This window comes from Mesitornis unicolor, unplaced genomic scaffold (assembly GCF_000695765.1).
Source record: "Mesitornis unicolor isolate BGI_N332 unplaced genomic scaffold, ASM69576v1 scaffold5173, whole genome shotgun sequence".
In the NCBI taxonomy this organism is placed as follows: Eukaryota; Metazoa; Chordata; class Aves; order Mesitornithiformes; family Mesitornithidae; genus Mesitornis; species Mesitornis unicolor.
Genome location: NW_010172490.1, coordinates 36,407 through 61,997, shown reverse-complemented (window position 1 = coordinate 61,997; position 25,591 = coordinate 36,407). Strand labels below are relative to the sequence as shown.

General features: G+C 56.0%; 1 protein-coding gene across 1 annotated transcript in view; it reads left to right on the top strand.

The window, feature by feature from the left end:
- Positions 1–23,031, top strand: part of LOC104537496 (receptor-type tyrosine-protein phosphatase V-like) — a 31,872-nt gene extending 8,841 nt beyond the window's left edge. The window contains exons 11-39 of the mRNA XM_010180396.1: positions 99–371; positions 824–1,093; positions 1,480–1,752; positions 2,283–2,381; positions 2,534–3,574; positions 4,449–4,685; positions 4,999–5,070; positions 5,165–5,443; positions 6,196–6,330; positions 6,437–6,647; positions 10,614–10,681; positions 10,848–10,974; positions 11,329–11,376; positions 11,795–11,882; positions 12,324–12,414; positions 12,927–13,003; positions 13,798–13,932; positions 14,480–14,602; positions 15,072–15,232; positions 15,561–15,696; positions 16,163–16,242; positions 16,978–17,065; positions 17,462–17,552; positions 18,212–18,288; positions 18,614–18,748; positions 19,272–19,394; positions 19,906–20,063; positions 20,667–20,802; positions 22,972–23,031. Of these exons, the coding sequence (XP_010178698.1) occupies positions 99–371; positions 824–1,093; positions 1,480–1,752; positions 2,283–2,381; positions 2,534–3,574; positions 4,449–4,685; positions 4,999–5,070; positions 5,165–5,443; positions 6,196–6,330; positions 6,437–6,647; positions 10,614–10,681; positions 10,848–10,974; positions 11,329–11,376; positions 11,795–11,882; positions 12,324–12,414; positions 12,927–13,003; positions 13,798–13,932; positions 14,480–14,602; positions 15,072–15,232; positions 15,561–15,696; positions 16,163–16,242; positions 16,978–17,065; positions 17,462–17,552; positions 18,212–18,288; positions 18,614–18,748; positions 19,272–19,394; positions 19,906–20,063; positions 20,667–20,802; positions 22,972–23,031 (4,892 nt within the window). The remainder of the gene's footprint in view (positions 1–98; positions 372–823; positions 1,094–1,479; positions 1,753–2,282; positions 2,382–2,533; positions 3,575–4,448; positions 4,686–4,998; positions 5,071–5,164; positions 5,444–6,195; positions 6,331–6,436; positions 6,648–10,613; positions 10,682–10,847; positions 10,975–11,328; positions 11,377–11,794; positions 11,883–12,323; positions 12,415–12,926; positions 13,004–13,797; positions 13,933–14,479; positions 14,603–15,071; positions 15,233–15,560; positions 15,697–16,162; positions 16,243–16,977; positions 17,066–17,461; positions 17,553–18,211; positions 18,289–18,613; positions 18,749–19,271; positions 19,395–19,905; positions 20,064–20,666; positions 20,803–22,971) is intronic.
- Positions 23,032–25,591: the final 2,560 nt, after the last annotated feature.

Genomic DNA, 25,591 nt, shown 5'->3' with positions numbered 1-25,591 from the left:
TGACTGCCGGGGGAGAACAAGACCCCTCCATGGAGCAGGGTGTGTGCTCAGGACCGGGCCTTGTTCTCTCTGACTTGTGTGTCCCTCATTCCTCACAGTTCCTGCTGCACCAACAAACCTGACCCTTACCAACCCAGGCAGCTCCTCAGAGCTTTACGCACGCTGGAACAAGCCCCCCGGCAGGAGGGACCACTACCGCGTTGTTCTGCACAGCCTCAGCACCCACAGCAGGAAGCGGGACCAGACCTTGAGTCCAGACGTGCAGAACATCACCTGGACTCACCTGGAGGCAGGCAGCAGGTTTGCTGTGCAGGTCACTGCTGTGAAAGGCTCCTTGGAAGCCTCCTCTGCCAACATCACCCAGTGGACGCGTGAGTCTGATGGGTTGGGTTGAACACAGAGCTCCTCTGTGCCCCAGAGCCTTCACCTGAGTCTTGCAGAGCCCCCACCACCACCTTCCCCATCCCAAACCATCCCAAACCATCCTCCTCCTCATGCCACTGGCTTCTACACAGTTGTCCCACCTTTCTGCTCACTGTCCTCACTCCTCCCCTAACACAGAGCCAATCCCCTCCACCCACCTCGGGGCCTCTGTGTCCTGCCCTGCCATGTCCAACTGACAGCCCTGCAGATATTGTGCTCAGAACCACCTGCACCATTTGTCCCCTTGCTTCTTTTTGGGAGAGTCTCTGGTGGCCAGCCTGCCCATCACCCGTGGAGTCTGGAGCCACAGGACCAGGAACCGCCACACCGAGCAGCCAGCCCTGAGCAGCAAGCAGTGGCACGCAGGGCAGGGTCTCACCATCTCCCTGTTGCTTTCCAGACCCCCTGGCACCCACGAGGCTCACCCTGCGCAGGCCCTCTGCCTCCACGCTGCAGGCCTCCTGGGCAGCAGCAGGACGAGCGGCAGAAGGTTACGTGGTGGACGTCTACGACACCGCCTCCAGCCGTCGTGTCGGGAGCGTGGTGCTGGCCGGGGGTGACAGGAGTCACACCTTCAGCAACCTGAGCCCCGGCACCCACTACAGCATGGCAGTGAGGGCCACAGCGGGGCCCTTCCACACCAGCACCCCCAACTTCACCCACTGCACACGTGAGTAGGACGCTTTCCTTGCAGCCAGGTGTCCTCTGGCAGATCTCCCCCTCCTTGGTTCAAATTTGAGGCCACACTGGTGCAGCCAGGCCCTGCCTTCCTCTCCCACCCATGCAAGCTCATGCCCTGCTGGATGCAGCATGGGGAGCCTGTGGCCTGGCTACCCGTGTCCCAGGGAGCCATCCACAGCCATCCACAGGCTCAGGCAGCGCCAGGGAGGGGGCAATCCCTGGAGGCAGCAGCCACCAAGTCAAGGGCAAAGCCAACCCTTGGGACTTTGTGGGGCTGCCCCACCTCCTGCCGCACAGGCTTGGCACAGATGTGGAGCATCTCCTTCCTCTTGGCCTGGATGTGGCTCCTGACAGTGACTTGTGTTTCCTCCCCAGGCCCACTGCCCCCCACCACTGTGCACTGGCTGAGCACGGGGCACCCCGACAGGCTGAGTGCATCCTGGGGAGCTGCAGCCGGGGGGCGAGACAGCTACACACTGACCCTGTACCACACACAGCTGGGCACTGTGGCAGGCCCAACCTCCCCTGGCAGAGACACCCACAACTTCACCTTCCTGGGCCTGGCCCCAGGATACGAGTACTCCCTGGAGGTCAGTGCCATGGCTGGACCATACCAGGCAGCAGCACCCAACATCAGTGGCTGGACACGTGAGTGCCTGGAGGGGGATCCTCTGCAGAGGGGGGGAGACGCTGTGCTACTGGGCAGCCCTGAGAAGGGCTGGGACGTGTACATGGGTCCTGGTGCCTTTGTGAATGTGCACGGGTGCAACACACAGCAGCTGGTGCATGGGCACGCTGTTTCCCTCATGGACACATGGATGTTCAGCTGTAGACTTGCACAAGTATGTGCTGACCACATTCAGGGTTGTCCAGCGGTGCCCATGTGAGGACATGCCCCTGCCTGTGCTGCCTCATCTCCTTGTATACAGGAGCACCTCGTCTCCTCCAGCAGGTAGAAACCACATAACCATAAATGCTAATTAAGTGAAGCAGCGTAGTACAGGAAGAGGCTAACCCACAGTCCTCCAGGAGAACAGGTCTTTGCTCTGGAGATGGACTAATCCAGCCCTTCTCCGTACCCACAAAGATTTGGGGGCTGGACAGAGTGCAGAGGCTGTGCCAGCTGTGCCCAGGCAGCTGCGTGCCAGCTGGGTGCTGAGCATCGCGTCTGCCCGCAGTGGTGACAAAGGTGCTGCAGCTGGGCTGTGGCAATAAGAGTGACCGGAATGAGGAAGGGTTTTCATGTGAGGGACCACAGAAGGTGAGCAGCATTAAAGGTGAGGTGGGATGGAGATGGAAAAGTGACCAGAAGGAGGCCACTGTGTCCCAGACCTCAGGGAGCATCTGTTCTGCTGCACAATGTCCTGTCAGGTTTGTTTCCTTTTGCACAGTCTCTGGTCCCTAACGTCAGGTCTGGTGACTCCCCCAGGCCCACTGCCACCGACCACTGTGCATTTGCTGAGCACGGGGCACCCAGACAGGCTGAGCGCGTCCTGGGGAGCTGCGGCCGGGGGGCGAGACGGCTACACACTGACCCTGTACCATGCACGGCTGGGCACTGTGGCAGCCACGGCTTCCCTTGGGAGAGACACCCACAACTTCACCTTCCTGGGCCTGGCCCCAGGCAGCAAGTACGTGCTGGAGGTGGTGTCCACGGCGGGGCCCTACAGGACACCTGCAGGGAACGTCAGCAACTGGACGCGTGAGTACCCCGCTTTGAGGGTGGTGTGGGCAGTCACAAGGATCATGGTAAAGGACACGGCCCTGCTGACCTTCATGGCAGACCCAGAGCCCTGCTTGAGCCCAAGGGCTCATCAGTGCCATGGCACCAAGCAGTGTCAGCTCCCCCAGCCTGGATTAGACCAGCTGCAGCTCTGGGGTCTGCTTCAGAGGAGAGTCATGGAGGAAGGAGCAGTAGACGAGGGCATTCACCTTCTCTCCTCCGGCCGGCTGGGTGCTCCCTCCTCCCCCATCCCTGGTATCTCACTCCAGCTGGGCCAGGGGTGTCTCTGCTTGGACAAGCACCACTTGAAGCTTGGAGAAGCTGCTTTTGGCTGCCTCAAGCCTGGTGGATGCAGCCGCCCAGTGGAGATGAAGTGCGCTGTCCTGTGTGGTGCCACCCTTACAATGACAGTGCCGAGATACCCGGGCAGTGTCCTCAGACCCTTCACTGACATCTCCCATCCTGTCTCTTCAGACCCCCTGGCACCCCGTAACGTGTACATGACGAACCAGGGCTATCCCAACAGGCTGAGCGCATCCTGGCGAGCAGAACCCCAAGGACATGACAGTTACAGGCTCCTCCTGTACCACTCGGGGTCAGGTATTGTGGCAGCCAATGTATCTGTTGGGAAAGGCACCAACAAATTCGTCTTTTCTGGCCTGGCCCCAGGACACAAATACATCCTGCAAGTGGTGTCCGTGGCAGGGCCCTACGCAGCCTCCGCAGGGAACATCAGCGACTGGACAAGTAAGTGGCGAGGGCTGGAGGTCCTTGTGTCGTGCATGAGGTTCAGCTGGGTGGGCTCAGTGTCTGCAGTGGGATGGAGGAGGGCTGGGACTGTTGTCTGGGAGCTGTAGGTACCACTGTAGCGATGGGATCATGTGCAAGCCCCTGGTGCAGGGGTTGGCAGGGCAGTGCTGCTGCCCAGAGGACAGTCCTGCGGCTGTCGTGGCTGTCTCAGGGCAGACCCCAATGTTCACACACACTGGCTTCTCCAGGCATGGGTGACTGCAAGGAGCAAGGGATCCTGTGGTGGTGGTGGTAGAGGACGCCCAGAGCCTGGGAGACCATGAGGCCTCACAGCCAGGGGGGTCACCCTACTGTCCGCGCTGCCTTTCTCCCAGGAACTCAGAAAATTCCTGGCATGAGAAGTTATGGGAGGCTGGGCTTTATTTTTTTCTTTTTAAGGAATGTGGAAATTGCAGATAAGCACAATAAGCCTTTTCATGTGCTTGTCTCCACAGTCCCCACACTTTGCCTGGGGAATCCAGAGGTCTCTGCTCCCACGCTCAGCCAGCCCCTGGCAGGGTGCTGGCAGTCACGTGCAGAGCCCTTCAGGCAGGTCTCTAATGAAAACTGCTAATTAGCAGGACGAAGAACCCATCTCCTCATGCTCCTCACTCTGCGTGTCCTCCAGTTGCCATTTAAAGGTCACTTCTGGTCATGGCAGCCAGCAGCTGCAGAAATGTTATCACTGAACACATAAATGTTTCCCTGTATATTAATCATCTCCTGCTTGTATCTCTACAGGGTGGCAGAGAGGGTCTGGCATGCCAGTCACTCTCCCCTGGTGTGGTTTTCATTGTAGCCCCCTCAGTTCCCAAAAATCTCTCTGCGGCAGCCGAAGGGAACAGCACAGTGCTCATCTCCTGGGGCAGTGTTTCTGGACAGCAGGACGAGTGCCAGCTGTGGCTGCGGGATCTCAGGAACAGCAGCTTAACCTGGCGGCACGATCTGCTCCGGGGACAAGTCCAGCACCTCCTGCAGGGGCTGGTCCCGGGGAGGAACTACTCCGTCTCCTTGAGCTGCGTGGCCGGGCCCTACTGGAGCAGCACCAAAGCCTTGGCAGTGCCGATGGGTGGGTACACACTGCCGTGGAGATGGGGAGTGCAGGCTGGAACGGGGAGAAACGCCTGGATGGCCTCAAGATTGGATCAGTCCTTGGGGGTCAGCAGACGCATGGGAAGTCTTTGTGGTGTGGGATAAGGAAAACCAGCAAGGTGGCTCTCTAGTAGCCATCAGCTCTCTAAGCTAGCCCCATCACAGAGCTTTCTTATCACCCTTTGGCCTGGCTACCTGTGAAGCAAAGCGAACTCTGCAGAGATGTCCATTGGTCTGCTTCTCCTATAAGACACCTGCTCAGGCCCTGACCTGTTTGCCTTGTCCTGCAGCCCTGGGCACAGAAGGCTCCGAGGTCACCGATGTCCAGCTCTGCTCCTCTCCCATTGACCTAGGGACAGGCAGTAGAGGACCATAGTGGCTCTGGGCTGACACATGGGCTGAGGCTGGGATGTCTCTGGTCTGGTAAGTTCAGAGCTTGCCATATCTCCTTTGCAGAGCCGAACCCGGTAGAGAATGTGCAATGCCTACCGGAGTCAAGGAGTCTTTACTTGAACTGGACCAGCTCTCCTGGAGATGTGGAGGCCTATGAAGTGGTGACAGAGAGACTCTCTGATGGACTTCCCCCCTCCAAGTATGCCATGATCATCCCTACAAGCGAGGCCAGTCTGGAGGGTCTGGAGCCAAACTCATCGTACCAAATTGTTGTGAGCACAGTGGGCATGAACGCCTTGAGGAGCCAAGCCGTGACTCTGCTCTGCAACACCACAGTGGACGGTGAGTCCCCTTCTTTCCCACAGCCCTGCCACAGAGCCCAGGAGAAGACACCCAGAGCTGCGAATTAAACCTTGATGCCTGTGAGCCCCATGTGGTCCTGCACTGAACTGCAGCGGGTCTGTCACCGAAATCGGGACTAGAAAAACCTCTTCACACCAATGTACATTAAGAAGCAGGCGTTCTTTATTCGGCATCGGGTGCAAGGGGCATGATTTATTCCATCCAAGCTCACACGAGTGTGGTCACTTTTCTTAGCATATTTATACACAAAAGTTTCAGGATTTTGCCATCTAAATTACAATGATTGGTTGCAATTTAAATATAATTATAATGCATTTAAATATTGCTTAATCATTCTCGAATCAACTGTGATTGCCTACAAGGGGTCTTCCAGTGGTCTCTGGTGGTCCCTGACAGATCTGAAGAGGCATCTCTTAATGTTCTTGCCATGAACTCCGAGTGCTTTTCCCATATACGATCCTTCCTTGTATTGTTCTTGTTTTATAACTATTTATGAATTCCTTATTTCCCTTTATCAACCAGTGTCTCCTAGTCTATCTGCAGTCCTTTAAAATGTACTAGGACGTATCAGTGTACTAGGATGCATTAGTCATAGTTACAAAAATCATGTCCTTGAGTTCTTATGACAGATCAGGGCTCTGGGCAGCGATGCTGGGAGCAGCCGCAGGCTGTGGTGTGTGTGTGGGAGCAGGGACACACTAACAGGCTGTGCTCGCTGGTTCCTTTTCCAGCCCTGCCTCCGCCCTTGCGAGAAGACATCTTCCAGGTGGAGGCCAGCTCCACGGTTATCATTTCATCGGACCTGTTCAGCGAGGAGAATGGCCAGATTGAGTATTATGGTGTGATTGCTACCACCAATGACTCACGTAAGTGGCCCTGCACGTCCCGATCCGCAGTGGCTCCCTGGAGGGCAGCAGGTCCCCTGGACGTCACTTTGGGACTGCCACTGTCACCTTGTGCATTCCCCTTCAGTGCTGAGGCCCACCCAGGAAATCATGTCCAGCACATGGTATGACCACTATTACGGGACAGAGGACTCCTACCTGGCTGTGCTAATCCCCAACCCCTTCCATCCGAGCCCCAGGAGCTCCACTGAAACCTGGCGAGTGCCCGTGGGGACAGAGGAGTGTGGCCAGTCCAGGGCAACGTGCAACGGGAAGCTGAAAGCCAACGAGCAGTACAGGTGAGAGATGTCACCCCTCCGGAGGGGAAGGGACTGGGGCAGAAAACTCTACTCTGCCCTGGTGAGACCGCATTTGGAATACTGTGTCCAGTTCTGGGCCCCTCACTTCAAGAAGGACAGGAGCTGCTTGAAAGAGTCCAGCAGAGTCAAAAATATGATGGAGGGAGTGGAGCATCTCCTGCTGAGGAGCGGCTGAGGGAGCTGGGGCTCTTGAGCTTGGAGCAGAGGAGACTGAGGGGTGCCCTCATTCCTGGGGATCCATTTGGAAAGGGCAGTGTCAGGAGGAAGGAGCCAGGCTCTGCTCTGTGATGTCAAATGCCAGGACAAGGGGCAATGGGAGCAAGCTGGAGCACAGGAGGTTCAACCTCAACATGAGGAAAGGCTTCTTTACCGTGAGGGTGCCAGAGCATGGCCCAGGCTGCCCAGAGAGGTTGTGGAGTCTCCTTGTCTGGAGACACCCAAAGCCCTGACGTGTTCCTGTGTGACTGCTCTGGTGATCCTGCTCTGGGGGGGTTGGACTGGGGGAGCTTTCAAGGTCACTTCCAACTCCTCATGTTCTGTGATTCTGTGAAAAGGGGGGACTCCTGTCCCCGCACGGAGCCACCAGCTCCCTGGATGTGACCTCACCCCCGTGTCACCAAAATTGGGACTAGAAAAACCTCTTCACACCAATGTAGCATTAAGAAGCAGGCATTCTTTATTGGATGTCAGGTGCGAGGGGCATTATTTATTCTATCCAGGGTCGCACATCTAGCAGGACTTTTCTTGGCATATTTATACACAAAAGCTTCAGGATTGCAGGATCTGAGTTAAAATGATTGGTAGCAATTTAAATGTTATACATTTAAGTATCTGCTGAATCATTTTTGGTTCAAACTGTGCTTGCATCCAAGGGGTCCTTTGGTGATCTCTGGTGGTCCCTTGCAGATCTGAAGAGGCACCTCTTACTGTTCTTCCATTGACTCTCAGTCTTTCTCCCATCTGTGGGCTTTCCTGGACCCTTTTCTCAGCTCCCTGATCTTGGTCTCAGCCGACGTTCTGCTGGTTTATCATTCAGAATGCACTAAGATGTGTCTGTACCAGGATCTGTCAGTCACAGTTACAAAAATCCTGTGTTTGAGTGAGTTCTTGTTTGAGGCCCCTTACAACACTCGTACTCCTCAGAGCCCCCACAGTGGACCCCAGGGATCCAAGCAGCATTTGAGGGGTTCAAGGGCTGGATTAGGCAGTGTAAGTGGGCAGGGAGAGGGGGAGCAGACATGAAAGCTCGGGCTGACAAGGGCTGTGTGTGTTGTTGGGCCATTGTCCACCTCCAGGGTAAGACCTAAAATGGGCTTCTGCAGGTGACTGGGAGCCAGATGCAGGCTCAGAGAGTGCAAAAATGAACTGATTCAGAAACATCAGTTGAAGTGGTGCCTGTACAACTGGAGTCTCAAAGGTTGAGGGCAGCAAATGCACAGGCTAAGGTCCAAGTTCCCCATGAGACATACACACCGGTCACAATATTCATAAATTCAGTCTTATTTGACAGTAAATAGAATCCAGGAACATCAATGTACAAGCATACATATTCTGTTATGGGGTACCTTTTAAATTGATGAATGTAAAGTAGATTTTCTACTACAAACAATCATATTGTTAGTCCTCTGTTTAGCAGCTCACAATTTATGGTTGGACTTGATGATCTTAAAGGTCTTTTCCAACCAAAACCATTCTATGATTCTGTGAATTTAATCAAATAGGGACTGTATGCCCAGGCATTTCTCTCACAAAGAGATCCCCCAGAATGGGAAAGGTTGTCCCATTTCAGTTTAAAGGAACTTACAGCAAGAGTGGAGGACTAGTGATGGAAGTCATTGAGTGTTGGGCTAAGAGAAAGAAAGGCTGTGAGAGAGTGTGTACATGAGAGAGAGCTTCACTTTCCCTGTGAGTAAAGTGAGAATTAGATCTGCCCTTAAGCTTTGTGGTCAGTAGAGTCAGAGTCCCTGGTGTTGGGTTTGGACCTGCTGGCTCTCCTTCCTTCCTTCTTTTCTGCTTCACTTTCTTTACTTTTGCTATGTGCAGAGTCCTCACTTACATGAAAAACTTACACTGATTTGTATAGAGTCGTTTTAGATTTACACGCTTTGCCGAACAGGGGCTCTTAACTCAAGCTGCTGTTTGGGGCAGCAAGAACAGAGAACAGAGATTGGTGTTAACCCTGGACTCAGAGGAGCAGAGAATGGCTGCTTCTCCTGGGGAAAAAAGGAGTTTCCAGAGAGGCATTCACTTGGAAATCCCACCCAGAGTAGAATCATCAAGAGCAAAGGGCTCTCCTGAGGATATTATCATACCTGGCAGGAGAACTGCACGGTGATGCATTCCCATCCCATGCCAACAGAGGTGCTGAGGTCCCTGGCCTGGGTCATCCCTTGCTGCCTTTTTCACTCCAGCATTGACCTCCCGCTGGGTGGCAGCTAATTCAGAGCCATCAGGCTGTCATTAGTCCACCCACCAAGATTCAATAACATGTACTCAACTCTCCAGTTACTCAGGGCCAGAAGATCCTTTTGCAGCTCTTCACAGCTTGTTTTCATTTTGGCTGCCCGGAACAACCTGCATCCTCAGTACACTGTGCTGCTCTCCTAGTTAATCATTAGCAGTGTGGTGAAAAGCAGATACCTCTGACAGCCCATCTCCACTCTGAAAGCCAGCCCTTGTTTCCTATCTTTAAGTGAGTTGTTTATCTACAAGCCCTTATCTCTCATGCCATGGCATCTGCAGGTTCAGTTTCCAAAGAGATCTTTGCTCTGGCAGTGCGGATGTGCTGCCAGAGGGGCTCCAGCTGGAATGGGTCCAGAGGAGGCCATGGGAATGGTCAGGGGCTGGAGCAGCTCTGCTATGGGGTCAGCTGAGAGAGTTGGGGTTGTTCAGCCTGGAGAAGAGAAGGCTCTGGGGGGACCTTAGAGCACCTTCCAGGACCACAAGGGGCTACAGAAAAGCTGGGGAGGGACTTTTTACAAGGGCTACAAGGATACAAGGGATCCTTTTTAGCAATAGGATGAAGGGGAATGGCTTTAAACTGGAAGAGGGGAGATTTAGATGAGACTTTAGAAAGAAATGGTGATGAGGCCCTGGCCCAGGTTGCCCAGAGAAGCTGTGGGTGCCCCCTCCCTGGCAGTGCCCAAGGCCAGGTTGGACGGGGCTGGGAGCAGCCTGGGCTGGTGGAGGTGTCCCTGCCCGTGGGGGTTGGACTGGGGGGGCTGTGAGGTCCCTTCAACCCAAACTGTGCTGTGATTCTGTGACTCACACAAACTCTTGGCTGCTAAAATCCAAAGCTATGTTTGAAAGCCTTAGCTTGCATTTAGGGCACAAGAAGACCTACCTTACATGTTACCTGCACAGCAGGAAGTCAGCTCTGCAGGGAGCTGTGAGGGTTGGTGTGCACATTGCCAGGGGATGCAGGGCAGAGCACAGGGAAGAGGATGCACCACCCACTTCTGTGTGCATGGGGAAGGGTCTGGGCTGGGGCTCAGCCCTCACAGCTGAGCTGCCCCTGTTTGAAACAACTGCCCAGGCTCAGCTCTTTCAAGTCAACCCAATTAACGGGTTGACATGAACTAAAACAGTGACCCAATGTAACTTGATTTTTCCTTACTTAATGTTGTCTTTTCCTATAAGAGAGCAGAAACTTACTACTTGTCTCTGCAAATAACCCTTTGGAAGAAACCTGTTTCCCATTTGTGCTTTCTGAACATTTTCTCATGTTCTCCCCAATGCAACAAACTTGCCCAAGAGGCCGAAAACAGAGAGGAAAGACCATTTCCACACATTCCCTAAATCCCTACCAGAAATCCAGCTTCTTCCAATACAGCATTTCAAAACCGCAGCAGCTCTCCTGTCCCCTGGGGGCTCCCTGCTGCCGGCTGCATGGGCGCTGTGCTCAGCTCAGGTTGCCCCTGACGGCAGGACTCTGCTTTGCCCTAGGTTCAGCATCGCTGCCTTCACCAAGTACGACCCAGTAGCCCCCGCAGTGACGTTCACCATGTTCTCAGGTAAGGTGGAGAATGCCATCTTCCCTACCTGGTTAGAGATAATTAACAACCTGACAATGGCAAGCCAGAGGGAGATCATAGGCTGCAGCAAATGCAATAAATAGAGTAAATGCAACCATTTACTGACTCTTATTTCCATCCATTCTGTCTCTTTTTTTTATTTCAGGTGCTGGGTCCGGTGCAGACACAACTCCACTCTCAATGCCAATAATCACTGGAATAATTGTGGGATTTCTCTTGACACTCGCAGCTATTTTTGCTTTGGTCTACTGGAAGCAGCTCAGAGCAAAGAGGTGAGGATGAGCCATCTCTTACCCAGTGGGTGCTGGCTGAGAAACCCAGCCTTCAGTGCCAACCAGGAGGAAGAGCAGTGAGAGGGCATGAAAAGAGATTTAGGCAAACTGGGACCCCTGCTAGCAGAGCTGTGCCTGGCAAGCACTGAAGGGAAAGGGCAGAGGGGAGAGGAGAGCTGCCCTGTGCAGTTCACTCACAGAACCCCACACGTGTGCAAGGCAGCATGCGTGGTGTCAGCCATGTGCTCACAGCACCAGGCCGTGCAGGGGACAGTGACATCTCCCATGCTGCAGGGGACAGTGACACCTCCTGCACTGCAGGGTACAGTGACACGTCCCATGCTTTGATTCCAGAACCCAGAAGCGCAGCCTGCCCCAGGAAATGGTGACCTACAGCTTGAGGTGAGTGCTGGAGCCTTCCCTTTCTGCGGGTCCTCGTTGCAGGTCCCAGAGGTCCCAGGTCCATTCTCATGCTTTGACTCAGGAAACGTCCAGCTCTATCTGCTCTCCTTGAGTTATTTTTTAAATATTGGGCTTTCCCGTGTTCAGTATTTATTGCCCAGCTCCATTCCAAGTCAATGCATTGGCCATACCTCCTCTGCAAGGCTTCTCCAGTAGGAGAATGTCCTCCTCATCCTGAAATCCCTCCCAATATTTAACCAATGCTCTGTTGGACCCACTTCCCTGTCCGATGCCATGGGGCTATAGACTGATGTGTGTGCATCCAAGTACTGCAGGTCTCAGGGCTGGGCTGTCTCATTGGCCTGCCAGACCTCCTGATAACTAAGGCACATTTTCTTCTGGACTTCATTTCATGCAGAAACGTCCATCGGCCAATTCCCATACAGAACTTCAAGCAGTACTATGAGATGAAGACAGCTAACCATGCGTTTTTCCAGGAGTTTGAGGTGAGATGGGACTCCTGCTAGAGATAAGACTTCATTTCTCCTCCAGGTAGCTCATGCCCCAGCTCTTGGGTGGTGTGATGTGAGGAGGGTTTGAAAGAAGCACAAGGTCTTTCTGTTTTCTCAGCAGAAGACGTTTCTGTTTTCTCAGCACAAGCTCTGAGCTTCTTGGTAGATGAGAAAGGTTTGGATTTTTTCCCAGTACTTGTTCTCGGACTTGTTTTCTCTTACATAAAAACAGTACTGTTGGAGAAGGCACTGTTTTACGGTTGGAAAAGCCACCTATGGCTCAGAGCTCCCAGGCCATACTGAGGGAGGAGTGGAGCGGTTCCCTGTGTGTGGGTGACCCCCTTACACCACAAGACAGAGCCACTAGCCATGAGCGGGGTTGGGTAGGAGCCCTCCAGGGAGACACCTGTGCTGATCTTCTCTTCTCTCCTACAGGAGCTGAAGGAAGTTGGGAAGGAGCAGCCGAAGGTGGAGGCCGAGCTACCAGCAAATGTCTCCAAGAACAGATATCCCCACGTGCTACCCTGTAAGTGCTGCCTCCTCCCACCAGCATCTGGGGTGGGAGTTCATACTGCAAAGCACAAGGACGGGCCCACCTTACATCACTGCAGGGCTCACAGTGCCTGGCTCCTCTCCTGGGAGAAGAAGGAGTCTTGAAGCGGGCCTCAGTTTCCATTTTCTTGCTGGAGACTCAAGGCTTGAGGGCTGACCCAGGGCTGAGCCACCTCAGCTCCTCAGGAGGCTGCTGGGCAGGGGCTGAGTGAGCCCCGCTCAGGGATGGGTCCCAGTTGGAGACCAGAGGGGATCACGAGCATCTCATGGCTTCTCCAGTGAGCCTTGTGATACCAGCTCTGCTGACCCCGCTGGCACGCAGTGCTCACCTCTCCAGGGACACGGTGCTGGCCAGGCACAGATCCTCACTGCTGGCTGTGTACCTGGAGCAAGCGGAGCCGCTGGGGCTTCTCCCAGTGCAAGGGAGGTGGCCGTGCCTTGGTGAGGGGCTGCCTTGGGGGATGATGTGTGCGTGGTCTCTTTCAGATGATCACTCTCGGGTCAAGCTGAGTCAGCTGGGGGAGGATCCACACTCAGACTACATCAATGCCAACTTCATGCCTGTGAGTGCCCACAGAGCCGTGTCCACGGGGCATGAGAAACTCTGCCTGGAGTGAGGTGGTGAGAGCTGGTGGGCAAGAGCTGCCACGGTGGGCACAGACTGGGAAGGAGCTGTAGCTTAGGCAGAGATGCACAGATGCCCTTTAGCAGGGGCTGATGGAGGCTATTGGATAGCGAGTGCCGTGAATGCAGAGGTGTGTGTGTGGGCAGACTGGCAAGGCTTTCTGCTTTCTTCTTGAGGACTGTCCTCTTCCCGTCCTCTCCCAGCTTACTGCCCCATCTGTCTGTCTGCTCTTTCTCCTTCTGGTCTGTGCAGCTGCATTTGAACAACCCTGGAGCTGCGCCCACATCCCCCATCCGGGAGGTTTTCGCAGGTAACAGGCAGGGCACACAGCATGCTTGCACGGGTGCGTGGAGCCACGGGGCATGTGTGTGTCAACGGGGAAAGGCAAAGAAGCGGCCTGAGACCTTGCATGCTCACCCTACCGCTGGCGATGACTGGGGAGCACAAGAGAGACCCAGATCTGTCTTTCCCTGGTTAGGCTGAATGAGGAACTGCTTGGAGGGAAACAGTGGGGGTCACAGAATACGTAGAGAGCACGTGTTGGGCAGCACATGCTTCCTGTGAAATCAGCTGCTTCTGAGATCAGCTGCCTCTGAACCGTGTCTGCATGGGCTAAGGGCAATGAGCATTTCTCCCTTTACCACAAATGCAGGCCAGGCACTGACGCTGCCACAGGGCAGCATCTGCCTGCCTCAGCAACTTGACAGCTCCTCCTGTCTGCCTCTTGCTCAGGGCTATACGTCCCAGCAGGAGTTCATTGCCACCCAGGGGCCCCTGAAGAAAACGATAGAGGACTTCTGGCGGCTGGTGTGGGAGCAGAACGTCTGCAACATCATCATGCTGACGGTGTGCATGGAGAATGGGCGGGTAGGTCAGCAGCGCCGGGCTGCCCCATGCCTGGTCCTGAGACTGAGCCCAGGACTGGGCTGGTGCCCTCTGCCAACCCCTGCTCAGACGTGGCTCCAAGGGGAGCACAGCTTCCCACACTGGCAGTTTGGGGGGGGGAACAGAATCTGATGTGTGCAGCTCAGCGTTAGTTTGGGGTGGGAAAGGGCAGAAGTGGAGCTTAGTGGGAACCATGCCCATCACCCTCAGGCATTTCTGCAGCATCTGAAATTACCACTTGCCTCTGCATGAGACACCTCACAGACTGTTCCTCCAGCCTCCAGGGGTGGTGAGACCCACACAGGTCCTTTTCTCTGGAGAAGGATGAGACCCAAACAGACGGGAGGTGGGGGAGTGCTATACAATGCTCATGGTGGGAAGGGGAAGTGCCCCTGCCTGCTCCCCAAGACCTGCCCTGCATCCCCACACAGCTGCTGCTCTCCAGATGCTGCCAGGGAGCTGGGAGGTCACCCAGTAGGACCTGGACCCTCACTGATCTCACTGGGACCCCATCTTGCCTGTGCTCTAGGTCCTCTGTGATCATTACTGGCCATCCGAATCTGCCCCGGTCTGCTATGGGCAGGTCCGGGTCCACCTGCTGGCACAGAGCAGCTCGGAGGAGTGGACCATGCGCGAGTTCAAGCTGTGGCACGTAAGTAAGGACACAGGAGGATGGGCTTGGGGACCAGCCGAGGGCTGCGGGTTTGCATGGGATGCAGCAGTGCTTCTCCTTGGTGGTGGTGGCAGAACTTCCTTTCCCTGCCATTAGCGGGGTTCAAAGACCCCTGTGGAGCAGTCTGTATCACCCCTGATGCCCACCCTTGCTCTCTTCTTTCCGTGTCCCTGCATGGGGACACAGCCTGCAGCTTCAAAAGCACGTTCCCTGACAATCATAGGCAGGTCTCCTCCTTGCCACCTCCATGTCCCTCAGCACGGCAGGGGACTGTGGAGGAGGACAGGGGAGCAGGAGCCACTGGGCAGTGCAACAGACCTGGTGTGAGCTGTTCCCTGCAGCTGAAACGGGTGTCCCCAGCTCCTTGGGTGCTCCCAGGGCTGCAGAGTGCATGAGTGCCCCTGTCCTGGGGGGGCCGTGCACCGATCACCACCATCCCCCCTGGCAGGAGGGTCTCCAGGCAGAGCGGCACGTGTCCCACCTGCACTACACGGCATGGCCTGATCATGGGATCCCGGAGTCCACAACTTCCATTATGACCTTCAGGGAGCTGGTCCGGGAGCACATCCAGAGCACCAAGGATGCAGGGCCGACCCTCGTGCACTGCAGGCGAGGCTCTGGTCCAGGGGGCAGGAGGAGGGGACGGTGGGATGGGGGACAAGGGTCCTGCTCGTGCACAAACTGCGAGGGGAAGCAGCGCCTGGGGGTCACAGCGGGTCTGTAGAGTCTCGAGCGTTGAGGATTATGGGTCTGCTTGCAGCCTGACCCCCAGCTCCAGGGGATGGGGCAGCTGGAGATGGTCAACACCACCCCGAGTCAGTGGGAATGGCTCCTCAGTGTCCCAGGGTGCAGCATCTGGGAGCCATCTCTAACAGCAGGAGGGGAGCCCATCGGCCATGGGGCCAGGCAATGTTCAACCTTTGCTGTCTGCTCCCAGCGCCGGGGTGGGCCGCAGTGGCACCTTCATCGCCCTGGACCGGCTGCTGCAGCAGATGAAGCAGGAGAAGGTGGTGGACACGTTTGGTGTTGTTTATGCCTTGCGGATGAACCGTTACCTGATGATTCAGACACTGGTAAGACCTCTACTCCCTCTTCCCCCTTTGCTCCACGGTGTAAAAGCTATCCGGGCTGGCAGACAGATGACCCGGCCGGCCAGCCCCAGCACCCCCACTGTCACTGTGTCACAGCGCTGCTCAAAGCAGCAGCTGGGCTGGAGTGGAAATTGCTCTTCTTTGGAAAGAAGAGCACCAAGGACCAGGACCAGGCCCTTTGCTTCACACACACCATGGTGCTGGCCTGTGATGCTCCACAGGCAGTCTGATATTTCTAGTGCTCATGGTTGGGATAAAGTGTCCGTACTACCCTCAGGACGGACAGACAGACCCAGTGGAGGAACCCAGGGACTCTGAGGCTAAAGTAGCCAGGGCCTTTTGGGCATGAAAGTAGGAAACCCTCTGTCAACGAGGCAGTGCCACACTCACCTCTCGTGCTGCCTGCATGGTGCGGTGCTCCACATTCCTGTCTGCCTTTGCCTTCCAGTCCCAGTATATTTTCCTGCACAGCTGTATCCTGGACAAGATCTTGGAGGAGCCAATCCTCGGTTTGTCAGGGACAGAGAGGTAAGGGTCTGCTGCATTTTGCCTGTGCCTTTACCCACCCAGACCCACAACCCCTTCAGGTGGCAGGTTGGGATCGTGGCCCCAGCCTAAGCCATGGCTCCAGCACAGGACAGGGAAGCCCAGCCCATTGTCCCACCTGGTGTTTTGGGGGGGTCAGCCCAAGGCTGGTTGTTCCCTGCAGCATGGGGAGTCCAGTCCAGTCCAGGTGTGAGTCACTGGGCACACTGGGAGGGCTTTCCTCCTGTGTCAGTCTCCTGGGATACACCAGTGCCAAAGAGCTGCAGAGCTGACCTGGGGATGGCATTTCAATCAGCAACAGCTTCCAACCCACAGGGCTGCCCTAGAGATGGGTTCATGGCAGCTGGGTGGCCTTGGGAAGTCTCTTCTACCTGAGGCCAAGAGGACGAAGCAGAGTCAGGCTGGGCATGGTGTCGCCCACCTACCTCATCTCTGAGGCTTTAATCCAGAGGCCACATATCTACCTTTATGGTCAAATTGCCTCCTCCCTCAGGCAGAACAGGAGGACCTTGTCCTCGCTGCTCCTTGGGAATGGGCTCTGTCAGTGCCACAGCTGAGATCTGCCTCTGTCTGTGGGAGCGCAGGTTGGCATAGGCCGGGGCTGAGGACCTAAGAGGGCCCTGGCATTTGAGGGGCAAAGGTTTGCCCACAGACAGTCACAGCCTGGATGCTGCTGGGTTTGCTCAACTCACCCTCACCCCCAGTTTCTCTCCCCAGGTCCTGCCCCATCCCACTGAAAAGCTTTGCTCAGCACTATGCCCAGAAGGCAGCCAAGTCCCATGTGGGCTTTCTGAGGGAGTATGAGGTAAGAGCTGTCCTGGGCAGGGTGCAGAGACTGGGGGAATCTGGTCAGGCTGGGGTACTCTCCTGAGAGAGTCACAGGCCCCAGTTTCCAGCAGCCTGGCTGTCCTGGCAGCGTCCGTCTCCTTGGCATGGCGTCCCGAGGCTCATAGCTCCCTCACACATCCTGCACTCATCAGGGTCTGTCCATGACCCCCTCCATGCAGGGTAGGGACCTACTGAACACCATCATCTCCTGACCATGCAGAGCAGACCTGGCAGCCCACCCCAGAGGTGGTCACGTAGCATCCCTGCATGTGCAGCTGTGACCACCCTGATGTCCCCAGGAATCCCCAGTTCCTCCTGCTCCTCTTGACCCTTCCCTGCTCACTGCTTCCTCCACTCTCCTTCACTCTGGCAGACCCTCCTGGAGGTTGTCAAGGAAGAAGCCAGCTCTGCAACACCATCTTCAGGCAACCAGCAGACACGGCCCTCTTCCAGCATCCTCCCATGTAAGTGCTGTGACACCTTGCCTTGTCCTGTACTTGTGTGGAGCTGGGCTGGACCAGGGCCGGTGCTTCATGGTACAGGAAAATATTCTGACACACTGCAGTGAGTGCACCAGAATCTACCGAGGGGGTTTTGGGGTGGAGCTCATGGTGGAGCTGAGATAGGTGGGTTTGTTCAGTGTGGAGGAGAGAAGGAAAAGGGCAGATCTCACTGCTATCTTCAAATACCTGCTGGGAGAGCACAGAGAATATGTAGTCCTCTCAGAGGTGTACCACAGAAGGACAGTGGGCAATAGGGATGACTTGGAAGTGTAATCCAATTCAGTATAAGGAAAAAGAGCTCCTATGAAGGTGGCCAAACACTGGAACAGGGGCCCAGAGCATCTGCAGGCTCTCCATCCTTAGAGATACACAGATCTCCACTGGCCAAGGCACTGAGCAACCTGCACTACACATACCTGCTCTGCACAGGAGGTTGGGATACAGACCTGTCTTTTGGGGACCAGTGTCCCTGACCTGGATGAAAGCACTGCAGAGGGGAGCACCTTCACATAGACATGGTGACGGGGGGGTGGGTTTGTGTGGAGTCTGGCAGTCGGTCTGCAGGAGCTGTGTGAGCACGGGGCTGCCCTGCATCCCTCCACCTCCCACGTATTTTGCAGACGATCGCTCCAGAGTGAAGTTTTCCCTGCTGGAGCAGGGCCCTTTCTCAGGTCTCCTGCAGGTGTGGCGTGTCCCGGTGAGTCGTGTCTCCAGCAGCACTGCCCAGCCTGTGCCCCTCTTTATCCCTGTGCCTCTCTTTATCCCTGTGCCCCTGCTCACTGCTGCCGGGTTTCTACTTCACTGCTGCTGTGATCCTGTGTGGACAGGAGGGGACTGTGGGGACTGAGGATGTGTCTTCCCTCACCTGCCCGGCTTGAGCTGCACTCATTTGGTGCTTTCTCCTCTCCCTTTTCCCCTTGAGCTTCCCTTCTTCTCTTGGCCTCTCCTGCAGCTGCCTGGGCTGACGGGGTGCCCGTGCCCCCCTCTCCATCAGGAGAGTGATCTTCTCATTCCCCACCCAGGGCTGCAGCTCCAGCAGGGAGTATCTGGCTGTCCAGGGACCTGACAAGTTGACCATGGAGGATTTCTGGACGCTGGTGTGGGAACAGGAGGTTCACACCATCCTAACACTTCTCCCATGGCAGGAGAAGGGGGAGGTAAAGTGCCATGCCTGCCCATGCCGTGGCAGAGCAGGGATCTGGTTAATGCAGCTGGAAGCTAGCATAGCTAGAAACGTGAACTGTCTTCACTGCCTCCTGAAGCCTGGGTGCAGATCCAGCTTAGCTAAAGCTGAGCTTTTCCTGAGCCATAGTGCTCCCACTGCTTGTGATGGGAGACAGGTCCTGTCTGCCCACCTTGCGGTCCATGGCCCGGGTGCTGGTGCCCTTCAAGCTGCATCCCCATGGCACCCAAGGACTGCAGCTCCTGTCTCTGTGCATCCACAGTGGGGAGCATTAGCTGAGCAGATTCCCACTGCCAAGCAGCTCTGTGTCAACAGGGAAGCTGGCTGCAATCTGCTGTTGTTTCCAAAAACACACCCAGGGTTTAGCTAGGGGATGAACTGACATGGAATGATAGTGGGGGTGCTCTTGGTCCAGTGCCATCACAGACCCCTGCGACGGGGACTGATCTGAAATGTGGCAGCCATCAACATGAAGCCAAACTTGCTGTTGCACACAGGTCCCAAGTGAGGCGTGCTGGCCCCTGGAAGGAGACTCTCTCTGCACAAAGACGCTGACCATCCAGTGTGGCACAGAGAAGCTCATCTCTGGATGGAGATGCATCCAGCTCAAAATGAAACACGTACGTGTTGGTAGGGCTGGCCTAGCTCCCACTGCCTGGGATGTTCTCCACTGCTAGCAAACAGGTCTGGAGGGGTGAGGGCTGAAAGGACCATTGAGACTTGTCTGAGCTGCAGGAGCACAGTGCCAGCAGTCCACAAATGCAGGAGGAAATTGGGATTGCAGCACTGAGAAGAGCATCTGCTGAAAGGATGTAGGAGACACAGGGGAGAGGCGTGCAGGCTTCCCCTGCCCCTTGCTGATGGGTCTTTATGACCTCTTTGAAAAGGCCCACACAGTTCTCAGTCTCTCAAGGGGCAGAGCAAGGTGCTGTGGGGAAGGAGCGTGGGTTGCCAGGGGCACCATAACCACAGCATGGATGATGGGCACTGCCCCAGCATTGGCTGCCTGGAGACCCCCACAGACGCTCAGGAAAGTGTCTGACATCCAAGGATGGGAGAGCTGGGACCCTTCTGCATCCAAACCCACCCGTCCCTCCCCAACCACTGTGTCAACTCCTTGTGTCTCACCAGGAGAAGAAAGGCAAGGAGAGGCAGGTACAGCGATTCCTATACACGCTCTGGAGCAGCAAGAAACAGCCAGATGTCCAGAGCCTGGTGGATCTCCTCACTGCTGTCAGGCGGTGCATGCCTCACCGAAAGAGAGCCGGTCCTCTCCTGCTGCACTGCAGGTACCCCACGTTACTGCTCTGTCCGTGGGCAGCTCCCCAGAGCAGGTACCCACCGGGCTGCACAGGGCCTTTTCATGGCCACCAGCAAGTCTGCACCCTCCACCAAGGGCCCCAAGGTTTTGGGGCATGTTGAGAGCATGGAAAGCCCTGAATGTGGGAGGTCAGATGAAGCAGTGCTTGGCTAAGCGCATGGGAGAAGGGAGGGCAAACAGGGCTGGGCCAGGAGCATGGATGGAGCGGCCATCGCTGGGCTGACTGCTGGGATCCTGGGAGCAGCCCTGGTGTCTTCATCCGCTTGCAGCCAGGGAGAGCTCACGGTCCCACAGGAGCCAACACAGCCTGGACATCATCACAGTCCCTTGGGTGAGGGTTGCACAGCTCAGCAGGGCAGGGCGGGTCTCCAGGCTCCTTCAAGAGGCACTTTGGGGTCCCATCCCCCTGGTCAGCACAGGGCTTCCTAACTCCTCACAGCCCGCTAACCCACCATGCTCAGTTGCTGCATGTTTCCTCATGGGGTCTCTGACTTCTTGTGCTGGTGCCCACTTGCAAAGAGGTTCACCTCAGCCTGGCCAGGCATCAATGACCCTCCCTTGTCCCTTGCAGCGGTGGCGTGAGCCAAATGGGGACACTGATCTCCCTGGATTGCCTGTTGCACCAGATGAAAGCTGAGAGGGTCGTGGATGTCTATGGGGTGACACTCCAGCTGGCGAGAAGCTGCTGCCTCATGACCCCGACTCTGGTAGGTGGGAAGGAGGAAGGGTGGTGGGCTGGGCAGAAGGAGACAGTCATGCTGAGTTGCCTAGAAATCCCCAGGTGCTGCCTGCCCCCCAGAGCCATCCAGCTGATGCAGGGATTTATTCCATGCTTCCTCTGCAGCCACCAAGGGCCAAGGGCAGTGTCTTCTCTCAGGGAAGGGCTTTCCATCTCCTCAGCTCTGGAGTTAAAATGGGTTAGATTGCATGTGAGCTGATGATAAAGGCAAGGAACGTTCTGCCTTGGAAGCGCTGGTTTCATCCTACGCAGCCCTGCCTGCTCACACCGGCCCTGGGCAGGGCTGTCGGCCTGGGCATCCTGAGTCTGCCGGGTGCCCCTGTCTGCTGCCTTTCCCTGCCATACCCCCACACCCCTGAGCTGCGCTGGGGCTGCCCGTGAGGGGCTTAGCGGGACACCCCACCACATCTTCAGCTGTGCAGGCTGGGGCCGTGCCCTGCCATGCCCAGCCCAGCCCCGCAGCCCCCGATGGGCGCTGGCGGCACGGATGCCCTCTGGACAGCGCTTCCATCCCCTGCGACTGCTGAATGAGCTGATGCAGCATCCCTGGAAACCCTCACTACCGAGAACAGCGGAATTAGGGCAGATCGCTCCGGGGCTTCCCAGCTGCTGAGCCGCCTGCAAGCAGCTAATCACATTCTTAATTAATGTGAACCATGCGCATGGTGGAAGCCAGAGGAGGGCAAGGCACCCGCTGCCCCTGCTCCAGAGCTCCTTTGTGTGTCAGGAGCCGCTTGCCGAGCAGAGACACAACGTGGCATAAAGACACAGCAAGCACCCATCAAAAGCCACTGCCTCACGGCAGGGGGGCAGCACAGGCAGCTGCCACCCCACCTTGCCATGAGCAGTGCTTGCTCTGATCCCAGCACAGGACAGGCAGGGCAGCCTCCTCCATCCCTGCGGGGGCTGGCCTGGGCCCCTTTGTCTCTGCTGGGGGCACGCTGCTGTTGTGCTGGGGGTGTCAGATGATTTTTGGGGGGTTTAGGTACAAACAAGGAAGAAGACGAACCTCTGAGGGATTGCCCATGGTTACCCAATGGGTATTTAAGCACCCCCAGCTCTGGCAAGGCAGGTGTCTCTGGGGATGTGCTTTTGCATTTAGTGTTGAGTGTGCCTGGTGTGAAGTCAGCCCTGGGCTGTCACTGCAGATCTCACAATCAGACCAGGCTCATTGCAGACATGGTCTGGTGACCTGGAACTGCAGCCACTCTGTGATCTGTGGATTTCCCAGACCTTCAGTGGGGCTAAACCCACTGCTGGAGGAGGAGGAGGCTCCTCGTGACTTGCAGCTTATCCAGCGCATTAGCAAGCTGCTTGGAGGCCCCTCTGTCAAGTCCCTAATCCCCCTTCCTGCCTACCATGTGATTTCAACCCACAGCTGCCCTTCAGCTTTGTGTGTTGTGTACAACCTCCTTTACCTGCCCCACACCTTGCCTTCCCAAGAGCCCTGCCTTGGCAGTGCTCAGTCCTGGGTGTTTTGTAGCCTAACATAATTTTGGAGCTGCCTGGCATTTGAGCAGAACCCTATCTCAAATCCACAGTGGACTTGAGACCTCTGGACCTACATTTGGTGCTGATGGATCATTCTGGTTATCTTAAAAAATAGAGAAATGATACAACTGGACTAAAACCACCCATATCTTGTTGTCTGCCTCTGAGGGCTTGCAGAGATCTACCCTGATCTGCTGTCAGCCCTTGCCCCACGTTGGCTGAGACTGCCAGGCCCTGTGCGCTCAGCAGGGCAGAGCTCTGCCCACTCAATGCTCTGCATTGTCACTGGTGCTGCTCTTCAGTCTTGTTCAGGATGCAAACACCATGGCACATCCAAGAGCACTTTGGGGAAGTCGGATGTCGTTGTTCCTCTCATGCCGCGGTGCAATTTGCCTTCAGGAGTTATGAATGGGGATGGTGAACCAAGAGGAAAGAAATATGGTGTAACTACAGCTCCAGGCCTGATTATTCCTTTCTGGGCAACTCTGGTGACACAGGACAAACATGGGCCATTTAGGACAGCAAATCCTACTTTGCCATCGAACACTGTTTATTAGGACCTTTTGAGGCAAATTGCAAGGTTGGTCCTGTAGCCAGGAGATCTCTGTCAGAAACCTGATTCCAGGCTCCCCTTTGTCTTTTGCAGGACCAGTACATGTTCCTGTACAACTGCATCCAGGACATCGTTGCTCAGAAGCAGCCCTAACACCATTTGGAGGTGCCTGGCATGGTCCTCCACCTCTGCAGGCCCTGTCCAGAGCCAGGAGCTTGGGCAAGAGCACCATGGGGGTCCTGGCACAGATCACACCCTGCTGCAAGGGGGGACCCACCCCAGCACTGCCACCAACGTGTCCCACGTGGAGTTAGCAGCGACGCGGGGTCTTCTGAGCAGATAGGCAGGGTTGTCCTGCCACGCACTGCTGCCACCCCTCCATGCAGAGGCAGTGAGGGGCTGGGGGTGCTGCTGCCCTGCTTTGGCCATCTCCTGGGATTCCTGGTGCCTGGAAGGTTTGCTGACCCCGTTGCCATATGCAGCACTCGCTGTAGGGGCCTGCGGTGCCCCTGCCCCTCAGCACAGAAGGGGGGGTCTGACACGAAGACGGGGACCGTGGTCTCTGTGCGATCCTGGGTGCAAGGAGTGTGGAGGCCTCAGACACGGCTGTGGACAGAGCGTGGTGGGAGCTGGGTTGTCTCAGCTGGTGGATCAGTCTTAGGTACAAATAATAAACAGCCCTAGGAAAGAGCATGCTCGTAAGGGTGTGTTGCCTTCAGTGGGGTCTCAGCGATGCTGAGGCCTTGCCCTGCTGCAGCACCGCAGCCATTCCTGAAAGAGCAGCTGTGTCCCCAGCAGTGGACAGCAGACAGGGTGCTCTTGGCCAGTCCAGGTACACAGCAGCTTCTGCTCACCCTCATCTGCTCCTGCTCCTGAGGCAACACTTCTGGAGTGAGCCTCCAGCCCACCCACAGCTTTACAAGGAAGAGACACGTTTTCTGAGGAAGCCTGGCACTGAAGTTCAAACCTGCTGGCTCAAAGAGCCTAGGACCCTGGCAAAGCTGCCTGTTTCACTGACACGCTGGCAGCCCCATGCACACTGCAGAGCACTGGCTGCTGCTGCAGGGACTGAGCTGTCCGTGCAGCCACACGCAGGGACACCGTGGCTCTGCAGGCAGCGATGGCCATGCACAAGCTGAAATTGTGAGTAGTGACTTGGTTGGTTGAGCTCCAAGTACAGGTCAGAAGAGTTAGAAAAAGCAGATGATTTCATGAGCACATTCCTGGGAACCCATTTACCCTCCTTCAGCCCCCAGGGAGCTTGGGGTTATGGCACAGTCTCAGAGCAGTGCCCCCATCCCAGTTTGGGCCCACGCTCCTGCCCACAGTATAAAAAATATAAATACAAATACAAATACAAATACAAATACAAATACAAATACAAATAGTGGGAGCTGCCTTGGGGTGCAGTTAGGAGGTAAACCAGCCATGATGAGGAGGTCCCAAGCCTTGTGGTAAGGAGCTGAGAGCCCCAGGCGGGTGACTGAGTTGACCACTCATCCCACTGCCCCTGTGTTTCCACTAACAGCTTCTCCCTCTTCCAAAACAAGGATCCTGCTCTCTGTACCCCAGAGTGGGGCAGGCAGGGCACCCAAGCATGGGGAACCATCACAGTCCCAGCACTGGGATGATGCCTCAGTTGGTCCTCCTGCACTGAGCCTCTGCTGGACGCTGCTGTGGCTCTCATTTGCTGAGCATGGCTGTCCCAGATGCTGAGCACGGTTACACCTCAGAGGTGTGTGCAGGCGTGAGCTTTACCCTGCTGTCCAATAGGCTCCTGTTCAAAGTGTGCAGTCTCCACTGAACACCGAGAAGCATTTGTATCTGTACATCCCAGCATGGTTTATGGTATATAAAACACCTGATGCTCTCAGTCTCGGAAGGTTTCAAGAATATCTGTGCAGCGCCGTGACGCAGGAAGCGTGGCCACTGGCAGTGCCAGTGAAGATGTGCAGGAGGAGCTGTTGCCATGAGGGCACAGAGCAACTCTGCTCTGTGGTCATTGCTCCTCTGTTTGTCACGCAGCTATCAGGGTCTCCTGACAGCCTGGCCAGGGCTGCATCCTCAGAAAGGGGCAGCTGCCAAGGGTAAGGAGGGGCAGGAACTTAGAAAACTCTCTGTTTTTCTGCAATCAGAGCTACCCTGCGGCTTTCAGAGTCATTATGCCTGAGGCTTTGCTCAAAGCCATATTCCCCATGGAGAGGGTCTGGGTCTGGCTCTACAGCTTGTGGCACAGGAGAGAGGCCTCAGAAGGGGACAGTAATCCCAGAGACTGCTTGTGGCCTCCTGGCTTTTGTGGAGAAGAGCAGGACATCACACACACCAGACAACTTGGCCACCCCCTATTCGCTCTTAGCTGTGACAATGACGGAGCCCTCTCATTCCAGCGAGGCTCAGTGCAGCACAGCACTCCCCATACCTCTTGACAGCCCCTTGGGAAGATGCCCATGGTTCTCTGTGTGTCCCTGCACAGCAGTGGCACTTCCAGTCGTGGGACACAGCTCCGCAGCCAGGCAGGGCCGACGTATGGACCAGGGCTGGTGGCACAGAGCTGCAAGGATGCCGTCCCCATGTGGTGAGGAAGCAAGTGAAAGCACGGTGGAGGAGGCACGTTGCTGTCTGCAGAGCTTCCCAAGCCACCCCACAGCCCTCACATCTGGCTAGCACCACACCACAGTGTTTCCAGCAGAGCCAGCAGCCAAGGTGAACCTGC